Genomic DNA, 13,750 nt, shown 5'->3' with positions numbered 1-13,750 from the left:
TGTCATGACCAGTTTTTAAATGGGAATATGAATAGTTGCCCGATAGTAGCTAATGGTTAACAGACAAACTCTGCAATAATCAAAAAGTGGTACTTAAATAAACCTACTAATATTAAAAGCAACATTATAATGTTGCCTGCACATTGCATTATGACAATATTTGTTCTTGTGAGGATAAGGGACAATCCACTTCGCAATGCAGACATTTTATCCATTGTCTTCCCAGAAAGCATTGTGCCAGCAACACTTTGGTGGATTGTGCTTATCCTCACAAGAACAAAATTATCTGCAACGTGCAGGCAACATACTTTGTGATGATTGCAGAATGTGGCAGTTGGCCAAGAACAACTATTATTTAGCTTATTCATATGGTCCATTTAAAAATTGGTCATGACAATGTTATTTGTATATCCTCTTAAGGCCCCAAAGTGCATTCTCCAACTCTTAGCAACTCTATATCTTCGTCTGAAACGTCACAGGTTAATATATTTTTTTCCTTTTGAGGCAACAGTGATTTTAACGAACGTGTTGAGTTTTTGTTTTGTTTTCTGTGCTTGTGCACCACTGCCGATGCAGCAGCAGCAGCATCACCAAAATAATTCGTTTCAATCGTAGTCGGTAGCCAAATGGTGAACTCTGCTTGCTGCGTCTAAAATCTGCCACTAGAGGGTAGATCGCGGCCTTCCCTCGGTGACGCGTCGCAATTCTGTTTTTGCAGGCCACGCTTGCGAACACGTTTCAAGGAGTTTCCTCCACGTACAATGATATTTAACTAAACAAAACGCGGGCCGTTTTGTAAACTCGTTTTGAAATGATAATTGAAGATTGCCCCTAATTAAAACAACGCGTGTCTGCATTGCAAGCAGGTGCTGTGCGCATGCAAATGGTGATAACTTTGCAAACAGTAAAACACGAAATCGCCGACCCGTTGTTGCGATACATTTGATATTGGGTAGTACAAAGTTGAAGGGAAATGTAGCAAAGGCTCGTGACAACATTGACCCTCATAGGAAGTCCAAGGCCAAATTCCCTATTTGTTGAATCACTCTATCTTTGATGCTCTGAAAATGGACAAGAGAGGGCATGCATTAAAACAACATCTTTGCATCTGGCTTTTCCATCCCCTCCCTATATCTCTGTGCTCCGTTTTATAATTGTGGCCGAAATAACCGTTTGACTCTGGTTTGACCACAGGCATATACTATGCGTGTTTAATGTCAGAACAATTTCTAAAAGTGGATTATAAATTGTGTTCAATCTCTGCAGGGATTTAATTATATGGGGTTGACCACCTTTAACTTCTGAACAAATACTTTTACTGATCCGAGAGGGATAATGGTCCATGATGTTTGTATTGTTTTGACAGAGGTCATTTATTTTATTTCAAGTCCCCGAGTCTTTCAAGTATTGTTTTTGCTGGAGTTTGATTCATATGACCAGAAACAGTCTAGTATAATTTAGCACGTTGGCTTTCACGACCAATATTATTCATAATAAAGGTTTTTTGGGTTAGATCACGTAAATATGAAGGTGTCGTCAACCAAAACCACACGACACAGCCAATCAGCAAGGTTTGTCACGCAAACAAAACGTGCCAATTAGTTACTTCTTCAGCACAGCGGTGTGTTGGAAAGTAACCCCATAACATTTAAAATATTTGCAATTCGATGATTTGCGGACTGAAAAGATATGAATTTCGAATCCGTTTACTCCAGGCAACATTTGCAGCAATTGGGGTAGAACGGCAGCACAGTGGTTAGTGTACTTGCTGTGACGTATGGTTAAGTAATCCGTGCATATGAGGCTGCATTTTATAAGTGGATCTAGGCTGCATAATGCTGCATAAACAAAAAAGGATACAGCACACTTCCTTCTGCCACCACGAGGGCATTAGACCCGAATTGCCATCAGTGTTTACCTGATGACTGGCTGCTTGTGGCTTCCAAGCTGCTTCCGGCCCTTGGGAAGCAGCTTGGTGAGATGTTACCTCATCTGGTATGCAGGAGATCGCGTGGATTATTCTCCGGGTCCTCCGGTTTTTCCTTCCACATTTATAATCAATATGCGTTCAGATTATTTGGCTTCTACAAATTTCCACGTGAAAAGCCAATTCGTTAAGCTATCTTTTTGCGGCCAGGCTGCTCCTGAACAAAGCTATATAGCTCAGTGGGCCTTATCTGGTAAAATAAAAAAAGAGTTTAATAGTTTAGTTTGAATATAAATCTTCAACAAGGCGGAAGATCGTTTTATCCCACCCGAGTCACAATGAGATATCTCATCATTCAATTCGAAAGGCAATTGAGACGGACTGAGAGTGCTGTTGGACGTCGAGGAAGTAGGAGACAGAATGGGCAACTAAATTAGTTATTAAAAAGGATTCATGCCAAGAAGGATGAGGAAGATTGTAGAACTGACATGCAGATGCATGGACAAATTAATGGAGGAAAGTGGGCAATGGGTTTGACACAATCATAATAATGAAGTACATTTGGTATTTGCGCCATTCTTTTAACGATAGGCTATCATCACAGAGCAAGGTGCTGCCGTTTCGCAGACAGCCTGCAGTAGTTTCACAGTAGGGGTGATGTTGCTGTATGTGTGTAAAACCAATTGAGTAATTTATACAATCGCACTCATTACACACAAAGTGCTTGCCACAGATGAACCAAAATACCTTGCCAATCTCATTCCGGAGAATAAACTATGACGCAAACTCCGGTCATCCGTGCAGCAGCAGCTTTTGGCTAACCATCAAACAAAGACGGTCACCGCATCGCGCGCTTTCCTATGCACTTCTGTGGCCGTCTGGAACGCTCTTCCTTCCGATATTAGGAAGCTACTGGAGTTATACACTTTTAAATCTATATTTAAAACTCATCTCTTTATAACTGATGTTTGTGTTTAGTTTGTTGTCCTTCCCCCGCACTTCAAATTTGCATGGTTGACTACTTATGGTGCGAAAGAAATTCAACATACATACTTGTAAGAAATTTGGACATTGACGCCAACACATATTTTACACTCAATCTGAAGCTGACGGCGCACACTTAATGGTCATTGCATCTGCAGTGACAGCCAGGGATATATTTTTCAAACTTCAATGTGAAGCCTATTTCTATGATTGCAAACATTTCCGTGAAAATATTTACCACTAATAATAATAATTAAGATTCATAAGATGCCCTTTAACAATAGATATCAATGCACCATGTAGATAAAGGAGGAGGGAATAAGTGAGAAGTAACCGGTGATGGAGAGACGAACGAGGATGACAGTGAACCAGAGAGAGAGAGAGCGCATGTCAAACAGATGCAGTGGGGGTCCTCAAACGGGACTTAAAGTCTCCAACGACTGCGATCTCCTGACCTCCAAGGAATGGGAACTCCCAGAGCCTAGACGACGTGTAGACAAAAGCCCCGTGGTAGTCAACCCAGTGTTCGAAACCCTGGAGCGCGGTTACGCTGAGTAGGGGGGCACGATCGGTGGATCTCAGAGATCTCAGTAGTGGAGTGTGTGACTGGGTAGTGGAGCGTGTGGCTGGGTAGTGGAGTGTGTGGGTAGTGGAGCGTGTGGGTAGTAGTGTGTGTAGCTGGGTAGTGGAGTGTGTGGCTATATAGTGGAGCGTGTGGCTGGGTAGTGGAGTGTGTGGGTAGTGGAGCGTGTGGGTAGTGGAGCGTGTGGCTGGGTAGTGGAGTGAGTGGCTGGGTAGTGGAGTGTGTGGGTAGTGGAGCATGTGGCTGGGTAGTGGAGTGAGTGGCTGGGTAGTGGAGTGTGTGGCTGGGTAGTGGAGTGTGGGTAGTAGAGTGTGTGGTTGGGTAGTGGAGTGTGTGGCTGGGTAGTGGAGTGTGTGGGTAGTGGAGTGTGTGGCTGGGTAGTGGAGCGTGTGGGTAGTGGAGTGTGTGGCTGGGTAGTGGAGTGTGGGTAGTAGAGTGTGTGGCTGGGTAGTGGAGTGAGTGGCTGGGTAGTGGAGTGTGTGGGTAGTGGAGTGTGTGGCTGGGTAGTGGAGTGTGTGGCTGGGTAGTGGAGTGTGTGGGTAGTGGAGTGTGTGGGTAGTGGAGTGTGTGGCTGGGTAGTGGAGTGTGTGGCTGGGTAGTGGAGTGTGTGGCTGGGTAGTGGAGTGAGTGGCTGGGTAGTGGAGTGTGCGGCTATATAGTGGAGTGAGTGGCTGGGTAGTGGAGTGTGTAGCTGGGTAGTGGAGTGTGTGGCTGGGTAGTTGAGTGTGTGGGTAGTGGAGTGAGTGGCTGGGTAGTGGAGTGTGTGGGTAGTGGAGTGAGTGGCTGGGTAGTGGAGTGTGTGGCTGGGTAGTGGAGTGTGTGGATGAGTAGTGGAGCGTGTGGCTGGGTAGTGGAGTGTGTGGCTGGGTAGTGGAGTGTGTGGATAGTGGAGTGTGTGGCTGGGTAGTGGAGTGTGTGGCTGGGTAGTGGAGTGTGTGGATAGTGGAGTGAGTGGCTGGGTAGTGGAGTGAGTGGCTGGGTAGTGGAGCGTGTGGCTGGGTAGTGGAGTGTGGCTGGGTAGTGGAGTGTGTGGCTGGGTAGTGGAGTCAGTGGCTGGGTAGTGGAGTGAGTGGCTGGGTAGTGGAGTGAGTGGCTGGGTAGTGGAGTGAGTGGCTGGGTAGTGGAGTGTGTGGCTGGGTAGTGGAGCGTGTGGGTAGTGGAATGTGTGGCTGGGTAGTGGAGTGAGTGGCTGGGTAGTGGAGTGTGTGGGTAGTGGAGTGTGTGGCTGGGTAGTGGAGCGTGTGGCTGGGTAGTGGAGTGTGTGGGTAGTGGAGTGTGTGTGTAGTGGAGTGTGTGGCTGGATAGTGGAGTGAGTGGCTGGGTAGTGGAGTGTGTGGGTAGTGAAGTGTGTGGCTGGGTAGTGGAGTGAGTGGCTGGGTAGTGGAGTGAGTGGCTGGGTAGTGGAGTGAGTGGCTGGGTAGTGGAGCGTGTGGCTGGGTAGTGGAGTGAGTGGCTGGGTAGTGGAGTGAGTGGCTGGGTAGTGGAGTGTGTGGCTGGGTAGTGGAGTGTGTGGCTGGGTAGTGGAGTGTGTGGCTGGGTAGTGGAGTGAGTGGCTGGGTAGTGGAGTGTTTGGCTGAGTAGTGGAGTGTGTGGCTGGGTAGTGGAGTGTGTGGCTGGGTAGTGGAGTGTGTGGCTGGGTAGTGGAGTGTGTGGTTGAATAGTGGAGTGTGTGGATGGATAGTAGAGAGTGTGTTGTCGGATAGTGGAGTGTGTGGCTAAATCAACTCCTGGCTATAAGGTTGAGCAAGCCCAATTCACCCTAGCCCAATATAAGTTCTGAGAAGATAAACTTATATTTTATTTCCACAAGAGGGTCAAACTCCACCCCTGCCTCTGCAATCTATGTGAGTGGGAATATAGTATCCAGTGGTCGTGCCGTAGCGTGTGTGCGTGTCTGGGATATTCACTTGACACGAAGATCTCAAAGCTGAACAGGCAGAGCTGGGCAGCGTTTGGCGTTGGCGGCGGTGAATGCGTCAAGGTCGCGACTCCTATCTCTGGTGGCTGCAGTGTGGACCCCTTCTTGCCTGCACATTCATACACATGCCCACAAGCACCAACATGACAATACTTTCATTTCATATCGCTTCATTCATAGAATCCCACAACACTGTACATTCATTATATATGAGAACCAAATCCCATATTCAACCACTCCCAAGCAAATGAAATCCCTACTATGAAGCAAAATCAAAATCACATATGAATAAACCAATTAATGAATGGCCTTCGGCCAGGAAAGTCATGAAAAAAATTGCGCACGAACGACGCATTCATACAAGCACCCAATGCTCCGTTTTGAAGTTTTAAAATGAAACATCTTTGAATTGTATTATATTTTGAATTAGATCATTTTATTTCTTCATTAAAAGCTTATATCATTTTACATCTGGAAGACTTCAGTGAAAAGGACATTTCATGTGAATTTTCGCTCGTCGTTAAGTAGATGGCCTTGCTGGGGGTTCGGTTCGATGCGGCTTTCACCGAGATAAGGTGACATAGAGCTGGCCGTGCGAGAAGACTGCCGTCTGCAGATCGATTCCAACGTCCTCGAACGTCTGTCCCTGCGCCACCGTCGTTCATGCAGGGGCATGTAAGTTTGCAGCGCCCCCTGCATGAAAACGACGGAAAGTGCAGTGTTCATCACAGATAGATATAGTTGTGTGCTTATATAAGAGTATAGGACCGCAGATCTTGGGCAATTGCCAGCACCAGCTCACTGCGTGACTCGCGCTTTTCCGTCATTCTCTCTCTTCCAGAGTGAGCGAATACTGTGCACTTTAAAACTTGAAATTATTATTAACAAGTCCAACTCTAATCTTGATTTGAAGCTTTCGTGACTGCAGGAATCCATACTCTTTGATTATTTCGGTGAAGTCATGTGGGTAGAAAAATAATAGATCACGACGTTTCGATCGCAACACAAGCAATCGTCATCAGGTGGGACAACCACAGCAATAAAAAACTGCTGAAGTAGGCGAGAGTTTTCACGTGGCACGAGTGGACCACCGCTGCTGCTGCGGTGGTCCACTTTCTGCCCCGCCTCCTCCCCCCCCCCACTTCACTCCCCCCTGCAGCCGATCTCTCAAGTGCTGCTGCGATGGTCCACTTTCTGCCCCGCCTCCTTCCCCCCCCCCACTTTTCTCTCCCCCCCTACTGCTGAGGCCTATGTAACCTCGTGCCACGGCAACTCTCTCGCCTACTTCAGCAGTTTTTTCTTGCTGTGGTTGTCCCACCTGATGGCGCTTGCTTGTGTTGCGATCGAAACGTCGTGATCTATTATTTTTCTACCTACGTGACTTCACCGAAAGTCCAACTCTGCAGATTGAAACCCAGAAGATCAAAACTCGTCTAGTTTTCTCAAACAGTTCCACTAGTTTATTCGAAGAGTGCATTACAATAGCCAGTATTTCCACACACTTTGGTACCATACATCAATAAGAAGCAGATCCTAACACGGCTCTCAATATCAAGCTGATGATCGTCGAGTCTCAGCTCATGTCAAGTCTCGAGGCACAGATCATGGGCCAACTCTGGACATAGAAAATGAACAAAGTCATTGTCCAGATTTAGGCACAGCTCTTGGCTCAGACAATATCGCACTTCATGATCCAGATCATAAAGCCAATGATTTAATACACATTTTGCATTATCAACGGTTATGCATCTTTTTTTCTTGTAAAGATAATGAGAGTTGACAGACATTTTTCTTGTAAGATTTTGAAAGGACTGAAACCAGTCTGGAAGGCAATAGACTGAAGGACGAAGACATTTAATTGCTATGTGGAGACAAAGAACACCATTTCTGAATGTATTTGCATTTACTCATCATAGCATGAGAATGGTAATTGGTCTAAATGAGTGCCAATTACAGCCACCAAGGCACATGAGTGTATACTTCTTCTGTTCTGGGTTACCTACAGATGGATTTTTTCGTGGCTCCGATGTTAAACCCTCGGCTGGCTTTGTCTTCCTTATTACTAAAACTGACACTGTACCACATTACCGTCGTCACACCGCACCGCATTCACTTTTACGGGAGGCTCAGGAGAAAATCACATACCAACCACCACTGCTTTTGCACGCATACGCATAATTTACAAGCATGTGTGTATGCACATACGCATTGCGACCAAGGTCATTTACCAGTTCAACTCGCAGCTTGTGCATTATGAAAACAAATTCCTTCTTCCCTTTGAAAAAAAACATTTTGTTAGCAATTATTTATTTTAAGTGTCTGTAAATATACAAGTATGTTGAGACTTTTTTCCAACGGGGCTTTACTTTTGTGTTTTGGCGATTAACATATTTAGAGTTAATTATGGCCAACATTCCTAAATAAATTTTGTATCTGTAAATCAAAAATTGATAGATTAATGTTAGTAGTGGATACTTTTTTTTCCTGGTCCAAGCGAATGTTGTATATATCTTGAACTTCTTTTGCACCATACGTGGCCAACCGTGCTAAATATCAGTGGGCCCCCTTGGCTTTTAGCTGGCTTTAGTCGCATCTGAGAGCTCACACCAAGCAGTAGGTGCCTCTCCATATCAGGCTGAGTTGACCTCAGCGCTTAGAGGCCCTCACTGGGTATAGAGGCTGGCACTTATCCAAGGTCACTGAAATGGAAGCAATGTGAGCGAGCCACTATGCTTACTCCCTTTATCCTCATCCTATCTCCACTTTATCTCTTACTCGTGCCACCGCAAACCACAAGTCCCACCACAATGCTCCCGATGCATGTGTGCATCACATTTAAAGATAAAATGTCTTCTTGGTACCTTAATATAAATGTTTCTCCTTGTCGTACGTTCCCATTTATCGTATTTCCTCAACCTTTTTCATACTTTTTTAACAAGACCACACCTTTCCACGATGCATTGTGCTAATCCGGCATATACAACACCAGCAACATTTTATAATTTTACTCTAATATAAACGACTTTATTTAGAAATAATAACTTGTGGTTATTGGTTCTGAATAGCTATTACCTGATGATTTATATACCCCTGATTAAGTGCAGTTTGATCAATTCTGTCTCTCTGGCCTCTGTTTATGTGATATGAAGGTCTATTGCTGGAAACATTGCCAATTATATACTGTATTTGCTTTATCTTAAGGCCACAGTGTTGTTGACGAGTCTATTCAGTTTTTTGTTAAAGCAACAGCATCGCCAGATTGTTTGTTCAACTTTGCACCAAAATAGACATCGATCCCTGGTCAATAAGTGAACACTCGAAGGGCGAACCGTCTGTGTTGTTCCGATGGTCTGGAATAACCGTCCAATACATTTTTTTAGCCCCAGTTTTGTCTGGATCGAGCTGTCAGCACCACGTCACAAGACGAAGCAGCTATTTAAATGTATTACAGAACTAGCGCAATGCTTCCTGTTAAAGAACAGCCCGTGGAAGTGGACAGAGCTTCCTCTGAGATACCCAAAAAGTGACCTCTGGGTCCATCTGCTCTGCCACCGAGGGCAATGCTTATTGCATGATAGTCAAATCGATATTTAAATTCTCAGAGCTAGAATTTAGTGGCTTCATTTGTGCTTTATTCACCAGATGGGCACGTGTCCCCCCCCCCCAACTCATTGGAGCCCTGCTGGGTTGAGAGACTCCTTTGCAGGAGATTTCTCCCTTCATGAATATGTTTGCACTTTAAGATTTCAAAGGGAAATTGGAGTGCACACAAAAAATGAACACATTGAATGTTAACAATCAATCTCCACACAAACAAATTAAAAAGACAGGTGCTGTACTGCTCCCTACAACCAGCCGTTTTAAACTCAAATGGGCATTGAGGCTGTGCTCACTTTAACACGTAGGCTTTTGAGACCAATATGATCTATAAGAGGTTTCTTTTTGGGTTAGATCACGTGCATATAAATGTGTCGTTAAACCCGCCACCACCCGACACAGCCAATTAGTAAGGTTTGTCACGTAAACAAAACATGCCACTTCGTTACTAGTACAGCACACCAGTGTGTTGGAGAGTAAACATAACTTGAGCAGTGCTTACAGCATGTTGACAGCGCTTTGTCAGTGGCGGATATTGAACATTCCTATGGAGGGGAGAGGGGTCTATAGGACAACCACTGTTGACATCCTTTTCTCGACCCCAGAGGGATGATGGGATGACTCAAATCTCACCAGGATTTGAACTTGAAAACCTTCCGATTGTGAGCCAATCACTCTGCCGCTGAGCCACCTGGCCAGTTGTCCTGTCCCCATTTATGATCCTCATGGCCTCTGGCATGAGTGTCTCGTGTACGTGGTTCAGGCGTGCATCACTACCACATCCAGCCTGAGAGCTGACCTCCTCAGCCATCTACGGTCGCTCCGAGTTCCGTTACTGAGTCTACTAACGCCATTCAAACATGTTAGCAGAACTACGACAAGCAATGGTTTTAACCAATGCAAGTAGATTTTGACAATGTCAGTTTTCCAGAATTCTAAGATTCCCCACCAGTGGCTGATGCAATAAATATAAGTCTGAAGGCCCGCTTTAAACTATCCATTTTTTGCCTGGCCAAGGCCGGCCACTGAGTAAAGAAAGCAATAATTAAAAGTCAAGTTATGTTGTCCAAAATTCTCGGCGTGGGAGGCTGGAAGCTGAAATGGATTCCACAATAATGTGCCACTGTGTGCCAAGTGCAGAGGGCCACGACAGAAGCAATCGCTTGATAGAGAGCGGCGTTTTAAGCCAACAGGTGACCTTGGTGGCGCCACGTGAGAACATCGCCTCCAGTCACATACCGGCCTCTGGCTCCGTGCGATTGCCTGGAGGGGCTGTGGGATCTTCGTGTAGGACGCCAATGCCTCTGAATGTCGGAAAAGGCAGCATCAGCCTGGTGGTGTTGAAGAACCTCTCGCGGAAGGTTTCCAAAAAGTGGGCCTTGCATCTGTGTGCAAAATCAGCAAACGCACCGATTAGCATTATCGCGCACAATTTTTTTTTGTTCAATTACGTACGATATCATATTTTCGGTTTTTTTATTTTTGGGGGTGCTGCCTTGATGTAATGAATGGTTAAGCACACTGGACCAACAATCAAGAAGTCGCTGGTTGGATTCGACCTCCCAGCGTGGCAGTTGAAACGACGGGGCAAGTTTCTTAAATCCTCCCCCCGCAGTCCAAATGGGTTCACCATAGCTAGTCGATCACGGGTAGTGGGGTAAAATATGGGTACCGCCCCCCACACCTCTTACAAGAGGACTGGCCAATGCAGGCAAAGTAGGCCAAAAACACCCTCTCGGGGGTGGCGTGGGGGGTCTATATAACTTCTTCTCGTGGAGGCCCTTCAGCACACGAAGGCACGAACAAGGAAATTGCAGGGCGGCACCTTTACCTTGACTGTGCCTTTTGGTTTGACAGGGGGACATAAATAAATAATAATCTCTGGATTACTTCACCGATTGGAGACAAATTGTCCCGTCAGACTCAAAACACAAAGCATAGGGCACTGCAGTCATGCATTCATCACAGAAGCCCCGATAGACAACACAATTTTATCGCAGATTATAAAAGCACTTCAGAAGAGACGCCACCGAGATATGCGCAACTTATGTCAGCAGACCTTCTTTGCCACAAACACAAGCCAGTGCTCCTTCAGTAGAGATGAAGGGTTCACTTGGAGTTTATATCCTAACGTCTATAAAATACAGTGCTCAAGTCCGGAATAAACCGGGTGGCCAGTGGCGGTGATGCACACCTGTAATACAGTGCTGTGGAGACAGTGGGGATGAGTTGAACATTAATCGTACAAATGTTGTGAAACTCCGTTCCCGTGGGCATCGAGGAGGAGCCATACTCTGGATCGTCCGTAGAAGGAAGTACACCTGATCCGTCTGCATGGGATAGAGTGTTTCCCCCTCGCACGCGTGGATTATCTCCGGGTGCTCCAGTGTCCTCCCACATGTAAACACTCACTAATTGGCCGATAACATGTTAATATATAGAGAGTTGCAGAACTTGTTGGTGCCGGTTCACCGCGTGGCTGCTGCCTCGCCGCTCGTCTGTTGTTCCTCCTCGCGGTACGTAACAGGTTGGAATGATACCATAAACCATATTAAATGGATTCAAAATATAATTGATGGGAATGTTTTTTGTTGCAGGAAAATAAACTCTCAAACTCAGGTGAACACCTTTGGCACAACCCGCCAAAGAATCCAGTCACTTTTATGCCAATTACAATTAATTGCCATCAGGAAAAATTTTACAAAAAATGGTATAATACGTTGGCAGTGATGCTCATGCACAAATAACAAACAAATGTAAAAAATCGTCATGAATACTGCCCTAAATATATTTTACAGCACGCAACGGGTAAGCATTGCATGGGTTTTCTTGTCATTCACAGACTGGTATTACTGCCCTAATATGAAAAATAGAAGAACTGTACTAGGTGACATTTCAGATAATGACCATTCGTGTGCTATACAGAAGGGCCATTGCCTTGAACGACATTTTCTATTTTCCTTCTAGAGCAGTTTTAATGACGAACATGTTGACATTTTGCTATTGTTACATAAGTTTTACAGTTGTAATAAAAACAACATACCAAATGGCACATATGGAAAATTTGGAGGCATAATTGCTGCACAAGACAAATAAACTACATGGAACATAAGCCAGCTCATAAAACGCAGTTGGTCTGGTAAGCAGTTACACCGAGAGTAACATATATTTCAATCAAGGGAATTCCTGAAAGTATTCACCTGAATTATGTACAAAGTATTAGGGAGCTATTGCCCTCAGGATAAGATATTTTAAAACATTCCCCTTATTGCTGATGAAATGCAACAAAAGTATTTTTTAAAATCTGCTCAATGGAGACGTTAATTGTTTATTTAAGCTTTGGAATTCAGTCACTTTAGGAACAATTCAAATTGGAATCATTGCAGCCTTAAAAGCACACTTTAAAACATATTTCATTTCTGCAATGCTACCTTTCTGCCTGATTACACATTAAAGAGCATTAACGCTACATGTGAAAGACGTCTTAGAATTGTAAAGGTGATTTTGATGTTACCGTACTGTAATTGTTATGGAAAATAATTCTAACTGTAACGGCTATATCTTGATCACATTTTGGGAGACAGCTCACAAGCCAACACTAAAGAGAACATGTCACAAGATCCATTCATGTTCGTGTTTAAAAAGACTACAGAGTCTGGATTAGTGAAAACATGCAGATAACTATGCAAGCTTCGGTGGTCTGGGTTGGTATTTACTATTTATTGAACTAAGTGGCAACTTGAATACTTGCAGTGTCTATTATGATATGTTTATCACAATATATATTAGTCGTTCGTCCCTTTGGCCAACTATAGATGTATTTGTTTATTTAAAAAATTATTGTGATGTGTAGTGCCCTGAATACCTTGTAGAAAGGCACTTTATATATGTAATTGATTATTGATTATTACATATGTAATGACATATGATGTCACTACTCTGTTAGGACTGTACGGGTGTAGTGACATATGACGTCACTACTGTGTTGGGACTGTACAGGTACTGTAGGTGGGGTGTCACTGAGGTCACGTCAGGCCGTGACACTCTGCGTGAACCCGATAGGGCACGTGACCGGATGAAAGGGGGCCAAGGGCCCCAGGGGGGAGCTTGGTGGTCACGTGGTAAGGGGCCCGGACCTTCTAGAAGGATTGGGAAGCGGGGCGTGGCCGAGGGCGGTGCCGGCCACGCCGCAGCAGGTATAAGCGGGGTGTGAAGAGAGATCGTGGCTGTTCAACCCCGGGAAACAGGTCCCTGCGAGGTGGGCTGGTAGGAACGAATAACCAAAGAATATAAACATAATGTATTATTACACTTGTTTAGCCAGGAAAGCCTCACTGAGTATAAAGGTTTTTGTAGGGTCCTGCCAAGTGTTTGCAGTAGGGGGCGATGTTGCTTCACCTAATCGGATGATACGAAGGGAGAGTTTGAGGCCTAGTTCTAGGCTTTATGCCTATCTGTAGGCTTTAGGCCGCTGTGAGTTAATTTTTAATTTAAATGTTTTAATTATTAATGTAAAAGCTTTAAATGTAAATGTTTCTATTTAAAAAAAAACATCATGGAATGTAACATTGTTAAACATTAACTCCCTTTGACACGCGGGGGTACAATACGAAGGGAGAGTTTGAGGCCTAGTTCTAGGCTTTAGGCCTAGCTGTAGGCTTTAGGCCGCTGTGAGTTAATTTTTAATTTAAATGTTTTAATTAAAAGCAATCTCAGGGAATTATAAGGGAATGTTACACTT

At 44.7% G+C, this 13,750-nt stretch overlaps 1 protein-coding gene across 1 annotated transcript in view; it reads right to left on the bottom strand.

The window, feature by feature from the left end:
- Nucleotides 1-13,750, bottom strand: part of LOC144727253 (uncharacterized) — a 44,759-nt gene that overhangs the window by 26,426 nt on the left and 4,583 nt on the right. Inside the window, exons 2-3 of the mRNA XM_078605945.1 lie at nucleotides 10,249-10,394; nucleotides 5,402-5,521 (exon numbers count right to left, since the gene is read on the bottom strand). Coding sequence (XP_078462071.1) covers nucleotides 5,402-5,521; nucleotides 10,249-10,394 — 266 coding nt within the window. The remainder of the gene's footprint in view (nucleotides 1-5,401; nucleotides 5,522-10,248; nucleotides 10,395-13,750) is intronic.

This window comes from Lampetra planeri, chromosome 25 (assembly GCF_965212315.1).
Source record: "Lampetra planeri chromosome 25, kcLamPlan1.2.h2, whole genome shotgun sequence".
In the NCBI taxonomy this organism is placed as follows: domain Eukaryota; kingdom Metazoa; phylum Chordata; class Hyperoartia; order Petromyzontiformes; family Petromyzontidae; genus Lampetra; species Lampetra planeri.
Note: the sequence above shows the minus strand (reverse complement) of the source record. Positions and strands in the feature narration are given on the sequence as shown.